Source organism: Myotis nattereri, assembly GCF_964212035.1.
Source record: "Myotis nattereri genome assembly, chromosome: 6".
Classification (NCBI taxonomy): domain Eukaryota; kingdom Metazoa; phylum Chordata; class Mammalia; order Chiroptera; family Vespertilionidae; genus Myotis; species Myotis nattereri.
In genome coordinates this window covers 43,692,998-43,711,032 of record NC_138081.1, presented here as the reverse complement: position 1 = coordinate 43,711,032, position 18,035 = coordinate 43,692,998, and the positions used below count along the sequence as shown (strand labels likewise).

The 18,035-nt window shown below is 35.5% G+C and overlaps 1 protein-coding gene across 1 annotated transcript in view; it reads left to right on the top strand.

The window, feature by feature from the left end:
- The window catches only part of ME1 (malic enzyme 1), a 156,647-nt gene that overhangs the window by 98,367 nt on the left and 40,245 nt on the right, over positions 1-18,035 (top strand). Inside the window, exon 7 of the mRNA XM_081094386.1 lies at positions 12,672-12,781. Coding sequence (XP_080950512.1) covers positions 12,672-12,781 — 110 coding nt within the window. The remainder of the gene's footprint in view (positions 1-12,671; positions 12,782-18,035) is intronic.

The following is an 18,035-nucleotide window of genomic DNA, read 5'->3' as shown; positions in this document are numbered from 1 at the left end:
ACATGAAACTCTTTAGCAACTTATTATCTAGATGACTTTATAGATTTTGTTATTTATTATGCAGTATTTAGATTTTCCGGTCATTTTCTTTATTTTCTCATGTTTTATTGAGTTTAGAGAGAGAGGTAGGGAAAGGGAGAGAAAAAGAAAAACATTAATGTGAAAGAGAAACATCAATCAGGTACCTCCTGCACGCTCCCTACTGGGGATTGAGCCAGCAACTCAGGCATGGGAAGATGCTCAACCAACTTATCCACACTGGCCAGGGTTCTTGACTTCTTTCTTATTCAGTCTCCTATTGCTTAGAGGCAAGCATGGAATTCTAATACTCTTAAAATCCATAAACCCTAATTATCTATTTATGTTCTTGCACATCTATAAAAAATAAAATTTGCCCAGCCAGTGGTTGATCTATGAACCAGGAGGTCATGGTTTGATTCCTAGTCAGGGTACATGCCTGGGTTGTGGGCTTGATCCCCAGTAGGGGGCGCATGAGGCAGCCGATTTATTATTCTCTCTCATGGTTGATGTTTCTATCTCTCCCTCTTTCTTCCTCTCTGAAATAAATAAAAGCATATTTTAAAAAATATATACATATCTTGCTATGTATGCCTGCCTCATTACTAGTCATAGTTTTATTTAGAAATCTCTTAGAGAGATTTTCCATATGGATTGCACTGAGAGCAAATGTATAATATTTTTATTTCCTTACTTTCATTAATTGGATTGGTGGTGAGTCACTTTTTCAACACCTGAATATTTTGCATAGTAGTAGGTAGCCTGACTTGTTCATCTGACCTCTGTTGGGTATATTTTTCTAATTCTTTTTATTGATTTAGAATTGCAAAAGGAGTTCTCAGAAGGATAGTGGAAAGACTGAAAATTTGACCCCAAAAATTCAGTTTGTAAGTGAAGAGGCAGAACTCAAATCCAGGTATTTAGATCCTAAGGGAGTTGGAATATTAATTTCATTTTACATGTTCTTTTCAGTAAGTATTATTTTAGGCACTGAAATTACATGTCTTGGCTTATATTTCTTAGCAATACCAGAATAAAGTTTTATTTTACAAATGATAAGTTATCATACTTCCACCCCCCCCCCCCCAAAGGAATAAACTCAGTAAACTACTAAAAATCATCCTTCCAAAACAAACATAGTTTTGTTAATCAGATTTTGGAAATACATCAGTTTGGCAGAGACAGAGTTGCATTCTTGAAAATTTAGACTGAAATTTGAGTGTACTTGTTAATTCAAACTGTATCAACCCGGCCAGCGTGGCTCAGTGGTTAAGTGTCAACCTATGAACCAGGAGGTCATGGTTTAATTCCCGGTCAGGGCCCATGCCTGGGTTGCGGTCTCAGTCCCCAGTGTGGGGCATGCAGGAGACAGCCAATCAATAATTCTCTCTCATCATTGATATTTCTATCTCTCTATCCCTCTCCCTTATTCTCTGTAATCAATACCCCCACATCAGAGTTATTTAAACATAGTTTAATATAAAATGAAGTTAAAGCCATTCTTAGAACTACATCATATTTTGTCCCTAAGAATTATTTAGGATTGACAAGCAACTCTGTAATGGAATTATAATTTTAGTATGTTGGATTAAATCATTTCAACTAATTATTGAGCTGATTTAAGGGGTAGGGGGAGGCATTGACATTTGAGTTAATGTATGTACGAGTGCCAATAGAAACAGTTTGGGCTTAAAAGAGCTTTCATTCCACTGGAACATATGATTGCTTAGTTCATGAGGACCCCAGTATGTGGGAAGAAAAGAGCTTATTAATAAAGCAGGGAATATGATATTTTGGCAATTGCATTAGTATCAGGCAGTACTATTTTTATGGAATTATAAATAGACAAAACTTCAGGACACATTATTAGTAGGTGACTTCTAGTTGCAGAAGATGGTTAGTGTTCAAACTTTGACATTGGCCCACATGTTGTGGCAGAGAGACCAGATTTGTAATTTACATTGGATTTGTGCCCTCAGATATTTCTAAATGTACCTTTCTCAGCTTTTTCTCCAATAATATGCATAGATTTCTATTTATTGAGTGGCATACAAATGGATATGATCTTTCACAGTTTTAAAGTAATTATACATTCAAAGTCCTTTTTCATTTTTACTTTGATTCTGAGGTTTCTCTAAAAAAATAGTGTGATTTTTTTAAAAAACAAAGTTAGAATCCAAATGAGTGTAATCTCTTTCCAAATACTACCCTGGAACTCTACAATAATTACTGCTAATGTTCACAGTACTTTTGGAATTCCTCTTAGAAGACTATCTTTACAACCTATAGCAATTCTTTGGAATATCACAGTGATGGCATTTTAAGATAAATCCTTTGAGGCTGATATTGATTCTTGAAAATAGAATAAGAACATTAATCCAAATCAATGTTTGGATCATGTTCACAGAATTTTTGTCAAATATAGTGTCACTCGTTATGAAAGAGGAAAGAAAATCACCAAGATAGAACTATGGAGCAAGGAAATGATTTTTTTCTTATATATAAAAATAAATTTCATTTATTTCTTTTTATTTATTGATTGACTTTTAGAGAAAGAGAAGAGGGGCGGAGAGAGGGAGGGAAGGAAAGAGGGAGAGAAAAAGAAAGAGAGAAACATGGATTTGTTGTTCCACTCATTTCTGCATTTATTGGTTGATTCTTGTATGTGCCCTGACTGGGGATCGAACCTGCAACCTTGGCATATCTTGACAATGCTCTTAACAAACTGGATAACCCAGCCAGGGCTTTTTTTAATCTAAATTTATTGGGGTGACAGTTGTTAAAAAGATTATATAGGTGTCTGGTGTACATTTCTGTGCTATATGTTCTGTATATTGCATTTTGTGCCCATTACCCAGTCAAATCATCTTCCGTCACCTTATGTTTCACCCTCTTTACCCTTTACTACTCCCACCCACTTCCCTCTGCTAACCATCACACTGTAATCTGTGTCTATGAGTTTCAATTATATATCCCACATATGAGTGAAACATATGGTTCTTAGCTTTATCTGACCGACTTATTTCGCTTAGCATAAATGATTTTAAAAAAGTAGTTGAGCAGTTTTGCAGCATCATTGAATAAATGCATAGTCTGGATTTGAGCACGCTGAAGGACAACATTCATATTCACTTGAATATATGAATTCTAACAAATTCCTCTGAAAAATATTCTGTATTTTTATAGTCTGAAATAACATAGAAGATATTTTCCTACATTAAAAAAAAGGTCTCGCCCTGACTGGTTTGGCTCAGTGGATAGAGTGTTGGCCTGCGGACTGAGGGGTCCCGGGTTCGATTTCGGTCAAGGTCATGTACCTTGGTTGCGGGCACATCTCCAGTGGGAGGTGTGTAGGAGGCAGCTGATCGATGTTTCTCTCTCCTCGATGTTTCAAACTCTCTATCCCTCTCCCTTCTTCTCTGTAAAAAATCAATAAAATATATATTTTTTTTAAAAAAAAATAGAGACAGAATATCATTCTTATTAAAAAAAAAAAAAAAAAAAAAGGTCTCCTGGTACAAGTGGCCATTGTACTTGGCCTTTCTGGCTTTTCTCTAGGTGACAGTACTCATGCGTGTGTCTGCTCCTGTAATCATGGTGTCATTTAACCTTCTTGGGCATTACTTGTTGCTAAATGGTCTCCAAGGACCTTTCTAGCTTTATGACTCTGATAATCTGCAGCAAAATAACATACAATTCTCTTTGCTGCTCAAAACTTGATCCCTTGTCTTTTGTGGAAGTTGTTGGCTTTTAGAAATAAACAGTTTGATCTAGACTAAATTGAGAAGGAGACATAGACAGATTTAGTGATTCAGTCTGCAGAAGTAAATGACATCCATGATTGAGGTTGGGGATAAGATATTTACTGGAACATGCAATTGAGGAGACCTTTAATTCTCCATGGTAAGTTTGCAGATGGAGTTTATAAAAGCATTTTCTAAATTTCTGCGTCCTCTGTATGAAGGCATTCTGGGCATGAGAAATGGTGCAGATCAGAATACAATGGCATGTTGAAGCACAGATCAGACCTTTAGAGCCAAAGCTGCCCAGTGGATTTTAGCCTATACCCATGCTGCTCTCCACTCATAGAGACCGGGATGCCATCTTCCCCCTCCCATATTCCCATCTCCTCACACTCCATCAGGTGGCCTCTGGACATAATTCTTAGAAAACCTTGCTTCACATTATTGTTATTATTGGTCTTCCTGTTAAAATGTAAACATAACATGTCATTTGTCTTTTTCCATATACTCTTTCACATACTTCATGCTTTCATACTTTATGTTTTATGTTTCAAACTCCCAATACTCCTCTCCCTCTGAAACCTTTCCACTATACCTTTGGAAACCTATTTCTGTATATTTATCTTCTTGCTTTGCTGAAGCATGGCTCACATTTAAGACCTTCACTTTTCACCCAGTGCTTTCAAATAATTTGTATTGGCCCACATAGTGTCTTAGGGTTGGGAGAGGAGATCAGTGTCTTCTCCCTTTGTTCCTTTCAGACTGTTAGTACTCCATTCTTATGTAAGTACCCTGCCCCCCAACACAGCTTTAATGCTTATGTCTCTTGGTGTTATCATGTCTCTATCTTCTCCCAGTTTCTTAACTGCTCTCCCCTGTTTTAACCACTCTTGCCTATTTTCAAAGTCATGCTCTTCACCCACTTTAATTTCCACGTGGATGACCTTTCTTGTATGTTGGCCTTTCTTGTTTTTAAGATATTCATTTCTAATGGCGTTTTGTACCAAACCACTTTTGATGTCCACTCATGGCTGTATCATGGGCCTTATCTTTGCTTGCAGTTGCTCAAACTCTGATATACTAAAGTCATACATCTTAATGTCTCATGACATCTTCCTTTGCTTGCAGATCTCTAACGTTGCTCAAAAACGTCATATGGAAAGCTTGAGGTCCTGATCTTCCTTACCAAGCCTGCTTCTTCTCCTGAGGTTTCATGTTTTTTAATAGACCCTGTCCTCTACCAAGTTGCCAAGCTAGAAACTTGGAATTCATTCTTGATTTCTTTTTCCTCATCATCTGCTTCTCTTTACCTAATACTGTCTATTCTGTCTCCTAATAATTCTTGAATCCATCTTCTTCTCCTTCTCACCATTCTCTTTCAGATGCAGACCTGGAGTTTTGCAGCAGCCTCCTAAGGAAACTTCCTGCACCTAGTCCTGCTTCTCTAATCCATTCTTCACCCTGACCACACAGGATTGGTCTAAAATGCAAACTGTTTAATGTTATACTCTTAGGATCCAGTGCAAATCCCTGAACACAGATTAGAGGTCCTGCATATCTGGCTCTGTTTACCTCTCTAGACTTAATTCTTGTTTCTTTCCTGTCAAACATTGTGATTTAGTCATGTTTATATCAGTTCCTGGAATATGCATTGATTTAAGTCTGAGCCTTTGAGGATGTTCCCTCAAGAAAAATTCTTTGTCTTCCTCTTAGTTTGGCAAACTCCTACTCACCTTTCAGGCTTCAGCTTTCTCTAGAAAGTTTATCTTAATCCCCTTAATTCTGGATAGGTGCTTCTTCTCTGAATTTTGGCATCCTGAATTTGCTCTATTAAAATACTTATCCCACTGTATTATAATCCCTATTTACTATATTTGTCATAAGCTTTGTGAGAGCAGAAATGTGTCAACAGCACCTAGAACAATTCCTAATTCCTAGTAGGTACTTAGTTTATCATTTGCTTCCCAATGAGACTGTAAGCATTTTAAGGGCAAGATCCATGTTTCCTATTTGCTGCTCAATTATTTGACCTCCCTCAGACCTTAATTACATTATTAAGCATGAGTAATTTGGAATAAATTATCTCTAAGGTACCTGTCAGAACTAAAGTGCTCTATATCTTAAATGCTGCTTAGAGTCCTGTAAGTCATAAATCATAAACAAAACTAAACATTTTACTCTATCTTTTGGAGAAAATCAAAATGTTTTTGGTTGACTTGGTTAGAGTGAATTCTTGATAGTTTATAACCAAAGAAAAAGACTAACATTTTCACCATTGTCTGCCTATATACTTTTTATAATAAAAATACCTAGTATATTGAATGCATACAAATGCTATCTTACTAGTTTTATGATAAAATCATAACTCCCTTATTTTATCAATGCAATGCTTTAATTTTTAAATATACTGTTTACTTTATTGACTTGACCATGATGCTGGTGTTCTATGGAAGCCTGATATATAGTAGTTTGAACACAGGTCCTGTGGGTCAATCCAGACCCTTCCACTTATTAGCAGTATGAACTCAACTATGGCCCTCAATCTCTCTGAGCTCCTGTATCTTCATCTGTAAAATGGATGAACAATACATGGCCTAATTGGGTTACTGAGGGAATTAAATGAGACAATCCCTATGAAATGTGGAGCACAGTGTCCAGCACTTAGTAAGTGCTACATATTCATTAGTCGCCATAATCAGATTTTTGCCTGATTTAACAGCCACAAGGGAAACATCTCTCCAGTTCTTACATGTTAATTTCATGGGTGCTATTTCTGTTACTTTTGAAAACCATTCACACCCACTGGTTTATGTGGTATTTTGATCATGAAATAGTGGGTTCTTTTTGTAGTTATGTAGAATTGAATTGGCTCACTTCCTTGTGTTCCATTGCTCATAATTTCATAGTAACAAGGCTGGTTCAATCTGGAACAAAATACCCCTTACATGGTTGCCTTTTATTATATGATGTAAGATGCTTGTGTCACAAAATGAATTCAGAATGCCTGTCTCTAAATCTTTAGGAGAAATCAGAGTTAACTATAAGGTAGAGAAAAGTTGTGAATTTAAAACTGATATGCAATATTCTCCAAGGAATAATTTTAAAACAAACTTTTGTAAATGATAAAGTATCTGGTGCACCATTTTACTACCTATTCCTATGCTTTGCTTTCACTTAGAAAACAGTATAAGTTTATAGCCTGACCACATTGCGTCCTAAACACCAAAGGCAAATGACATTGAGGGGATTTCATCTTAACCACAGAGAAACTGTGACAAGCCCAGAACCACAGGATCAAGTAAGTGGTAGACCCAGGAATAGCACTGAGAAGGCTCTGATTCCTCCTCACATGCTGAAACCACAAGGTTCTGCTGCTTTGGGACATAATGACAGACCAGCTAGTGCTGCTCCACCACATGTACATGACACATTGGGGCCAACCATAGGAGGGCACTATCTGAAAGCAGGCTATCTGCTTCCTAAAGGCGGCCTGGAAACCAGACATAGGAAGGAGCCATTACAGGCACTGGATGATTATTGACCGATATTTGTGTTTGGGGTAACCAGTTGCTACCACAACGTTTGTTTCTCTGCTAAGATTGTAAAAAAAAACAACCACCACATAATAATTTATAACCAGGGAAAGGCCATTCTTAATAAAATTTTAGTAATTTTTAATAAAGCTAATAGCTAAAGAGTTTCCTAGAGTAGCATCACATATAAAAGAAGCATATGATTTGTTTGTTTCTTTTAAAAATTGACCTCATTCCCCCATTGTGCTTTACAATTTTTGTTTCTTTTGACTTTAGTTGATTTCCATAGCACTGAAATGGTTGGTTTGAAGATTTGTTCTGCTATTTTTTTTTCCTCTTTGGGGACCAGATTTGCCAACCTCCTCAATATGTCATGCCAGACGCAGCCTTATCCTTTGTTGCTATTTTATGTGGATAAAAATTGTTTTTACGTACATTTTGCTGTCTTATATCATAGACCTTCTCTCTAGGGTTATTTTCTTTCTTCCTGAAATGCACCCTTTAGAAGATCCTTTAGTAAAAGTCCTTTAGCATTTATTTATCTAAAGATGTCTTGTTTCAACCTTACTCTTGAAGAATACCTTTGCTACATATACTATTCTAGGATGACAATTACTTTCTTTTAGGCCTTTGAAAATATTTCACTGTCTATGCCTTCTATTGTTGCTATTAAATAATAAAATATGTCTAGTGATGATAGAGTATTCGTATGCCATCTTTGCATGGTGAGCACTTTATATGTATCACTTCATTTAACCCCAATAACAAATGTATTACAATATACCATTATTATTCTCATTTCTCCTGATGGAGGAATAGAGACACAGACCAGTTAGGATACAAAATAAGTAAGGAGGGCAAGATTTCACCCCAGGAGCTCTGACTCTAAAACCTAGGTTTTTAAACAACCACCATAGCCAAGCAAATACTTAAAGAGAATGAAATAATAATATTGTAATAACTATATATGGTGCCAAGTGGGTACTTGAAATATTGGGGGAACTACTTTGCAAAGTATATGATTGCCTAACCACTATGCTATACACCTCAAACTGATACAAAATATTTAAAATATATATATAAAAAATAGAATGAAAGATAAATAACATTATTAAATTATAAAGTTATTTAAAAACTTTAGTAATTACAACAGAGAGACATTTTTTTCTGGGTAGAAAGATTAGTAGAGTAATCATCACTGTTAGACTATCATTACTCCGCAGGGTCAACATGCTCTGCCTATTGCTCAGCTACAAGGTGAGAATAACAGTACTACCTAGGTGGTTGTGAAGGATAAGTCACCACACACACACACACACACACACACACACACACACACAAAAGTGAAAAAGTATTTGTTGTTATTAGCACAGAAACTAACCTGACTATATATCAGAATATAGTGTCTGATTACAGGTGATGAGAGAAAGGATGGACTATTAAATAAATGGTGCTGGTGTAGTTGTGTGAATTATATGGAAAATAGAAATTTTGATTTATCTTTCTGAAAAATCTTCATCCCAATCGTAAAAATTATACCAGCTATAGAGCTTAATTATTGTCTAAATTTGTGATATCATTAGAATAAAATTTTGATTAACAGTTAAGATGCATGTAGAGAAGGCTGTAATAAGCATACCATCAAAGGTATAAATTATAAATAAAAAGATGGAAAGACCTGATCACATTTAAAATTTCATGGTGGAGGAACTGAGCAAAAAAGAAGAAAAAGAGAGCGGGAACTCATGGACAACAGTGTGATGATGGTTTTTGGAGGAAGGAGAGGGGTGGAGGTAGAAGAGGCATAGAGGGGATAAATGGTGTTAGAAAAAAAAAACTTAAATTTCTTTTGTAAAAACAAACAGGAGCACTGTAAATGATTAATGGCACAATATACTACAGTAGGGAAATCTTCTGTCTGAAAGTTAATAATCTTAATTTGTAAAGAGCTCTTATGAAATAATAAAGAAAAGGATCATAAAATAGTAAAAATAACCAAATAACATACAGTCTTCCAGAAAGAATTATAAATAGACATGGAAAAAAAAATGTGTTTCACCAGTAATAAAAAAATACAAAAAATTATATACCAATTTTCACTGGTGAATTTAATGTGATTTAAAAAGATAGTTCATCAATAACAAATATAATAATACATTAATAACCACAATGGAAGGAAATAATTACAAAGTATTTTGTTGAATCCGAAGAAAGTGACCTCATCTGCATTGTGATAGCAAGATGTGGTGGTTTGAGATGGTCTTTGAAGTATAGGCATAATATAGACAAGAAGTGAGAGGTTTGGCAATGGGGTGGAGAAGGAACAATAAATAACCATAGTTGTGGTTTTGTCATGACTAAGGAATGAGGTTTTAAAAACAGTCCTGAGAATTCTTGAATACAGGAAGGGGCCAGTGGAGAAGGAGAAATGGAAGCTGTTAGTACAGAGATGTAAAGTTGAAGCAATAGGTCCATAGAAAGATTAGAAACAGGAAGTAGAGGTACTTCAGAAGTAGATGGAAAAAAGAAATAAAAGTATAAAGATTTTTAAATGGAGAGGCAAGATAGGAAAGCTAAAATTGTTCTCTCTGGATGGCATTAATCTTAGTGAGGGAGTGACTGGTAAGAGATTGCTTGTGGGACTAGGAGAATAAAAAAAAGGTTTGTAAAAGCTGCTTTGGCATAATGGAGTGGACCAGTAGGCATTGAAAACAAATATTGCAAGTTAAGGTCCAGGCTGAGACTCCATAGCATGGAATTATGTGTCATCTAAGAGGAGTGAGGGGTTTATTCAGAATGAGGGAAACTGTCTTTGGCATACAGAGGTGAAGCAAGATGCAATGAATTAGGAGGAAAGGAAGAACCAGAATGAAGATATTATGTACTGGAGGAAGAGTGGAAGAGATGGAAGACAGGCCTAGGGACAGAGAGAAGAGTATTTTAGAATTTAAGATCTTGGCAATAAAACTTTTAGACCATTTGCTTCTTCCTCTTAATTCATATTTTATTAGCTGATCTTTGCTCATAAGGGAATGTTCTAATTATTTTTATTTGGATAAAAATTTTTACCATGAAAGTATTATTATTTTTTTAATTATATAAGTTTCAGGTGTACAACATTGTAATTTGACATCTGTATGTATTACAAAGTGATCACCTCCAAAAGTCCAGTGACCATCCATCACAGTGTACTTGCCACCCTTCACCCCTTTCACCCACATGCCAATCCCCTTCCCCTCTGGCAACCACCTGCCCTCCTCTTTTGTTATATCAAAATATCAATAGAGAAAAGCAGTTTTCAATTTGAAGATTTTGGCAATGTAAATGCATTTCGTCTCCTGAACAAATATGCTGATTTTGTTTTTATTTTTTTAAGACTCCACATATGAGTGAAATCATATGGCATTTGTCTTTCTCCTTCTGACTTAGCATTATATCTTTAAGGTGTATCCATGTTGTCACAAATAGCAAGATTTTATTCTGTTGTATTCTGTTTTATCCCACTATATTTACATCACATCATCTTTATCCATTCCTCCATTGATGAGGACTTAGGTTGTCTAATTTCCATATCTTGGCTATTGTAAATAATGCTGCAATGAATATAGACGGTATATATCTTTTTAATTAGAGTTTTTCTATTCTTCAGATAAATATTCAGAAGTGGAATAACTGAATCATATGGTTGTTCTGTTCTTATATTTTTGAGGAGTCATGATACCATTTTTCTTAGTGGCTACATAAATTTACAATCCCACCAGCACAAGGCTTCTCTTTTCTTCACGTTTTCTACAGAACTCGCTGTTTTTTGTCTTTTTGATGATAGCCATTCCTACAAGTGTGAATGAAATCTCATTGTGGTTTTGGTTTGCCTTTTCCTAATAATTAGTGATGTTGAACATGTTTGTTTTCAATTGCCATTTCTTTTGAAGACCTAACGAACAATTGTAATATACTAGTTACAAAATGATAGTATATGTTTGTTTAACAGTTAACTGGTGGCTACTTTAGAGACCACTGCTAAGTGAATTGATAAGTGACTTTGAGACACTGATCTACAAAGCTTCTGTTTGTAGCATCAAAGACACTATATCATTATGCATTCTATCTTCAAGTAAGGGTTATAGCACATTAAAATTAGACAGTTTATATTTCCTTTCTGAATTCCTCCAGATGTTCACTTCTCATGAATAAATACTCAAAAAGAACTTTAATACAAAAATGAAGAAAACAAAGTTGAAATTATGTAGGATCATATGAGTAAAGGATCATACAAATAAAGGGTCAGACAAGTCAGTTAATTTCAGAAATAAAAATCCATCCTGTATACTTCAAAGCTCAAAACCTTTCAGTGTTTGGCCATGAATAGAGAGTAAAAACCAGAATCTTAGGCTAGAATGTTAAGGTTTCCAACATAAAATTCTGACCTTATCTTTCATTACACCCTATGTGTATCACCACATTATAGCCAAATGAGGTTTGACATCTTTGGAACAATTTTTTCCCCAACTTTCACCTTGATTCTTTTGCTTCTGCTATATCTTGTAAAACCGCACATCTCAACTTTTGAAATCATAACTATTCATTAAAACTCAGTTCATTTGTTACACAGTCTGTGACGCCAGCCAGAAGTGATACCTGTTCTCTTGTCATCTATAATTCCTATGTATACCACTTTTACATTACTTTTCATGCTCTTCTTATTTATATAAAAATACTTTAGTTTTCACTAAATTTTAAATTCCCTGATGGTAGGGACCACATTTTTATTATCTTTGTATTATTTCACAGTACCAATGTAATGCTTTTTCTGACGTAAGCATGCACTAAATATTTGCTGAACAGGCATTGGATGATACTAAGTAGCAAGGTAGGACCTTCAAAAAAATAATGTTTTTCCTTTTCTTTAGGCTACTTTTAAACTAGAGGCCTAGTGCATGAATTCGTGCACCAGTGGGGTTCCTCCGCATGGCCTGCAGGGATCCAGCCAAAACCAGCCCTCTGAGATCCCCCAAGGGGTCTGGGATTGTGAGAGGGCAGTTCTCGGGTGACACACCCTGGAATTGGGCTCCCTCCTCTCTAGTTTTGGGTGAGTCACCCGAACACCGCAGCTGCCAAGTCACCATAGTTTGGCAGCTCCTGTGTTGAGCGTCTGCCCCCTGGTGGTCAGTGCATGTCATAGCTACTGGGCAGCTGGTCGAACGGTCGGCTGGTTGCTTAGGCTTTTATATATATAAAATATATATATGTATGTTATATATATATTTATATATATATTATATATGTATATATATAATATATATGTATATATATATTATATATATATGTTATATATTATTTCATTAACCGCTTCTAACATAAATGTTTTGTCCCATAGGTATGGCATGGATTGCCTTATTCAATTTGAAGATTTTGGCAATGTAAATGCATTTCGTCTCTTGAACAAATATCGAAACCAGTATTGCACATTCAACGATGATATTCAAGGTAATAAAATTTTCACTGCATGTGGGCAAGAATAGTATCTGCTAATGGTTGCCAGAGTGGAGGAGGTTGGGGGAATGGGTGAAAAGAGTGAAAGAGTATAAGAGATACAAACTCCCAGTTATAAAAGAAATAAGACATGGTATTATAGTCAGTAATATCATAACTTTCTATGGTGACAGATGGTTACTAGACTTATTGTGGTGACCACATTATAAGGTATATAATGTGGAATCACTATGTTGTACACCTGAAACTAATATAATATTGTATGCCAATTATATGCTATTTTTTATTTTATTTTATTATTTTTTTCAAAGGAGTTTTTATTTTTTATTTTTTTAAATGTATTTTTATTGATTTTTTACAGAGAGGAAGGGAGAGGGATAGAGAGACAGAAACATCGATGAGAGAGAAACATCGACCAGCTGCCTCCTGCACACCTCCCACTGGGGATGTGCCCGTAACCAAGGTATATGCCCTTGACTGGAATCAAACCTGAGAACCCTCAGTCCGCACGCCGACGCTCTATCCACTGAGCCAAACCGGTTTTGGCTATGCTATTTTTTTTTTAAAGAATATCTACTGAATGCCAGGAATTACGCTTGATGACTTCATATATTATTTCTTATTTACTTTCTTATACTCTATTTGAAAAAAGTATCCTGTGACACTAGAATGTACCATTTCATCCATGAGCTAGAGAATGAGCTCCCCAAAATCTGATAAAATCCCATGATTACAGCTAACAAGAAAGCAAAACGAGCCCTAACCGGTTTGGCTCAGTGGATAGAGCGTCGACCTGCGGACTCAAGGGTCCCAGGTTCGATTCGGTCAAGGGCATGTACCTTGGTTGCGGGGGGTGTGCAGGAGGCAGCTGGTTGATGTTTCTGACTCTCTATCCCTCTCCCTTCCTCTCTGTAAAAAATCAATAAAATATATTTTTTAAAAAAAGCAAAATGAAAATATATTGTTAATTGTTTAAAAATAAGACTGCATATACTTTTCTCTTTAGCTACTATCTCAATCAGCCACAGTTTCTAAGCTTCATCCCAATAAAAGCTGCCTTTATGTATAGTGCATTGATTTTTACTATTTGTTTTTTGATAGATTGTATTTCCTGGGCTACCTGCTTTTGCCTGTGTTCCCTGTGTTTGTTTGTTTGTTTGTTTGTTTGTTTCTTTCTTTCTTTCTTTCTTTCTTTCTTTCTTTCTTTTCTTTTCTTCCTTCTTTCTTTCTTTCTCTTCCTTCCTTCCTTCCTTCCTTCCTTCCTTCCTTCCTTCCTTCCTTCCTTCCTTCCTTTTCTTCCTTTCTTTCTTTCTTTATTTCTTTTCTTTCTTTCTTTTCTTCCTTTTCTTCCTTTTCTTTCCCTTCCTTCCTTCCTTCCTTCCTTCCTTTTCTTCCTTTCTTTCTTTCTTTATTTCTTTTCTTTCTTTCTTTTCTTTCTCTTCCTTCCTTCCTTCCTTCCTTCCTTCCTTCCTTCCTTCCTTTTCTTTCTTTCTTTCTTTCTTTCTTTCTTTCTTTCTTTCTTTCTTTCTTTCTTTCTTTCTTTCTTTCTTTCTTTCTTCCTTTCTTTCTTCCTTTCTTCCTTCCTTTCTTTCTTTCTTTCTTTCTTTCTTTCTTTCTTTCTTTCTTCTTTCTTTCTTTATTTTTCTTCCTTTCCCTCCCTCCCTCCCTCCCTCCCTCCCTCCCTCCCTCCCTCCCTCCCTCCCTCCCTCCCTCCCTTCCTTCCTTCCTTCCTTCCTTCCTTCCTTCCTTCCTTCCTTCCTTCCTTCCTTCCTTCCTTCTTTCCCCTGAAAGACAGCCCTAGAAAGAATGCTGAAAGTGATTTGATTAGGCTAGTGGGGGGTAGTTTGATAATTTTTTTTTTAAATATTTCTTACTGATTTCAAAGAGGAAGGGAGAGAGAAAGAGACAGATAAAAATATCAGTGATGAGAGAGAATCATTGATCAGCTACCTCCTGCACACCCCTCTGCTGGGGACCTGGTAAACCCAGGCACCTGCCCAGATCAGGAATCTAGGTCAACACTCAACCAGTGAGTTCAACCTCTTAGCCTTGTGGGCTGAGATGTGATTGTTGTTTTGTGAGCACTTTCACACCCTTAACAACATTAGCATTCTTGATGGCCTTTATGTTTCAAAATTATGCTAATTGTCGATTTCTGCCAGCAACAAAAACATTCTCTTCTTTGTTGCCTGAGAGACACTTTTTGTCAAGTTGAGGTGTCAGCAAGAAAGGGTTGTCAAGTTGAAAGCCTAAATTTTATTCCCCAACCCAGACCTTTTTACTGTGAACAACTTGGTCGACAACCAAACTGTAACTGTTTGAGATGGGAGACTGTACTAGTTATTTGGAGAAATTCAGAAAGGAAATATAAGCCGTCTAATTTTAATGACTGTAATCCTTGCCTGAAGATACAATGTAAAATGATAAAGTGTCTTTGATGCTACAAACGTAAGCTTTGTAGATCAGTGTCTCAAAGTCACTTATCAATTCACTTTGCAGTAGTCTCTAAAATAGCCATCAGTTAACTGTTGAACAAACCTATACTGTCCTTTTAAACATATTCTATATCTTTTAACTTGTGGGTCCCACAGAAATGTCCATATAGAAGTTAAAGACCAGTATTACATAATTTTGAATCCTACAGAATTAATAGGCATCAAAGTTCAGTTTAAGAAGAAGAATCCTAAATCCCAATCATCAAACAAAATGAACAGTTAGGAATTGGGGTCAGAATTCCTGTCAACTAAGGTAAAGAATTTAGAGGTCAAGGCCTGGCCTGCATCACAATTAAAGTCAGGAGCCCAGGAAATCTGAGACAGGGCCACGCCAGGGCCAAGAGCACTGCCTGTGGAGATTCCCTGAGGGGCTGCCTCAGAATATTCTCTGCTGCAGGTCAGCCATGGAGGCATTCCATACTGTTTATTCATCCCCACTAATCTGCCCTAAAATGTAATCTACATCCATTTTGTCTACCTATTGGCATATAGGAGTTTTAGAATATAACGGCCTTAGCTTCAAAATGAATGATTTGAGAAAAATAAATCTAATCTCTGACAAAAGAAAACTTGTAGCCACTTATTAGGTTTCTGACTAGAAATGAACAAACCATTTTTCCATACCAAATAGTGTCCTTAGTGACACATTTCCCACATATGTTTCTATTTTACCTTTTTAACCTTATGTTTTTACCATTTTGCCCACAAATGTAATACTTTCCCCACTGTGGGCATGGGAATTGCCTTCCAGTGCCAACAAAAAGAATTATGTAACTATTACAGCCTCACCATGTAAATAAATGTTTTTACACTGAACCCATGGGGAATTTTTTAAAACAGATGTGTGATTTAAAGATATTATTTTATGAAAATATTTGATTTTTTAAAATATTTAAAATTCTACTATATTAGTGATCTAAAATAATCATAAATGATAGAGATTTTGGTTCAAAATGTATTTAGTCCTTAATGCATTCTAATTATAAATTATTTTTAACTGAAAAAAAATATGCGAGTTAAATCTGTTAAGCATTTAATTATATAACCTGCAGACCATCAAATTTTAGCAAATTCACCCAAAGAGTTGGTCTTATTCTCTTGTCATTTTAAAATCAGCTATAAAAAGAGATTTTTCTTCTCATAGTAGCCTCTTTGGCTCCTAGTTTGATTGTTGGGATTTTTAAATTCCACAGAAATTATTTTTCCAATTTCTCTTCTGATACTTGCTGGTATTAACTTTCTGCCAGTGTTCTTTGAGCCACAGTCCAGAGACCCTCTCCAACATAGCATTTGGTATGTTGCCTAATCTTATACCAAATGCGTTGATAATTGAAAAGATAAAAGTCAGAAACGGTCAAACAGACATTTCATAAAAGAATGAATATGTTGGCTGGAAAATGCATTTTAAAGTTTAACTACACCACTAAGTTTTAAAAAGCATATTAAACAGCAAATGAGAAACTGCTTTTCTCTATCAAGCAGACAAAGGTTTTTATCATTCCAACTGTTAATAATGTTTTAAAGAAAATGAGCATTCTCATTCACTGAAGGTGGAAATATAAATTGGTAGTACTCCTGGAGAGGCAACATGTGTCAAAAACCTTGAAAACGTGCAGATCTTTGACCCAATAATTCTATTTTTAGCAACTTATCCTGAGCAATAAAAATGCAAAACAAATGTACAAAGATATTTATTTATTTTAAATATTTATTTATTTTTAAAATTGAGATATAATTGACATGGAATATTGAATTGGTTTTAGTTGTACAACATAATGATTTGATATATATACATACTGCAAAATGATTACCACAATAGGTTTAATTAATTAACATCCATCACTTCACATAGTTACAATTTTTTTGTGTGATGAGAACATTTATTCTCTTAGCAACTTTCAAATATGTCATACAGTATTGTTAATTATAGTCACCATGTTGTATATTATACCCCTAGGACTTATTTGTCATATAACAGGAGGTTTGTACCTTTTGACTCCTTTCACCCATTTTGTTCACCCCTCACCCCCAGCCTCTAGCAACCACCAATCTGTTCTCTGTATCCCTGATTTTGGGTTTTTGTTTTAGAATCAACATGTAAGTGAGATCATACAGTATTTGTCTTTTTCTGCCTGACTTATTTCAGTTAGCATAATGCTCTCAAGGTTCATCCCTGTTGTTACAATGTAGGATTTCCTTCTTTTTTTTGGCTGAATAATATTCCATTGTCACATATCACATTGTCCTTATCTATTCATCCAGCGGTGGACACTTAGGTTGTGTCCATGTCTTGGAAATTGTAAGTAATGCTGCAGTGAACAAGGGGGTGGCAGTTATTTTTTTTGAGATAGTAACTTCATTTTCTTCAGGTAAATATCCAGAAGTGGAATTGCTGGATTATATGGTAGTTCTATTGTTACTTTTTCAAGAAACTTTCATACTCTTTTCCATAGTGGCTCCACAAATTTACATTTACACCAACACTTCCCAAGGGTTCTCTTTTCTCCACATCCATGCCACTATTGGTTATCTCTTGCCATTCTTACAGTGTGAGGTGATATCTCATTGTGATTTTTATTCACATTTTCTTGATGATCATTGATGTTGAGCATGTTCATAAACCTATTGGCTATTAGTATGTTTTCTTTGGAAAAAATGCCTGTTATGTATATTTATTGTAATGTTATTTTCTGTAAGAAATTAGAATCATCTACATATTCAGAAATAGAGGTTTGGTTAAATAGGTTATCATA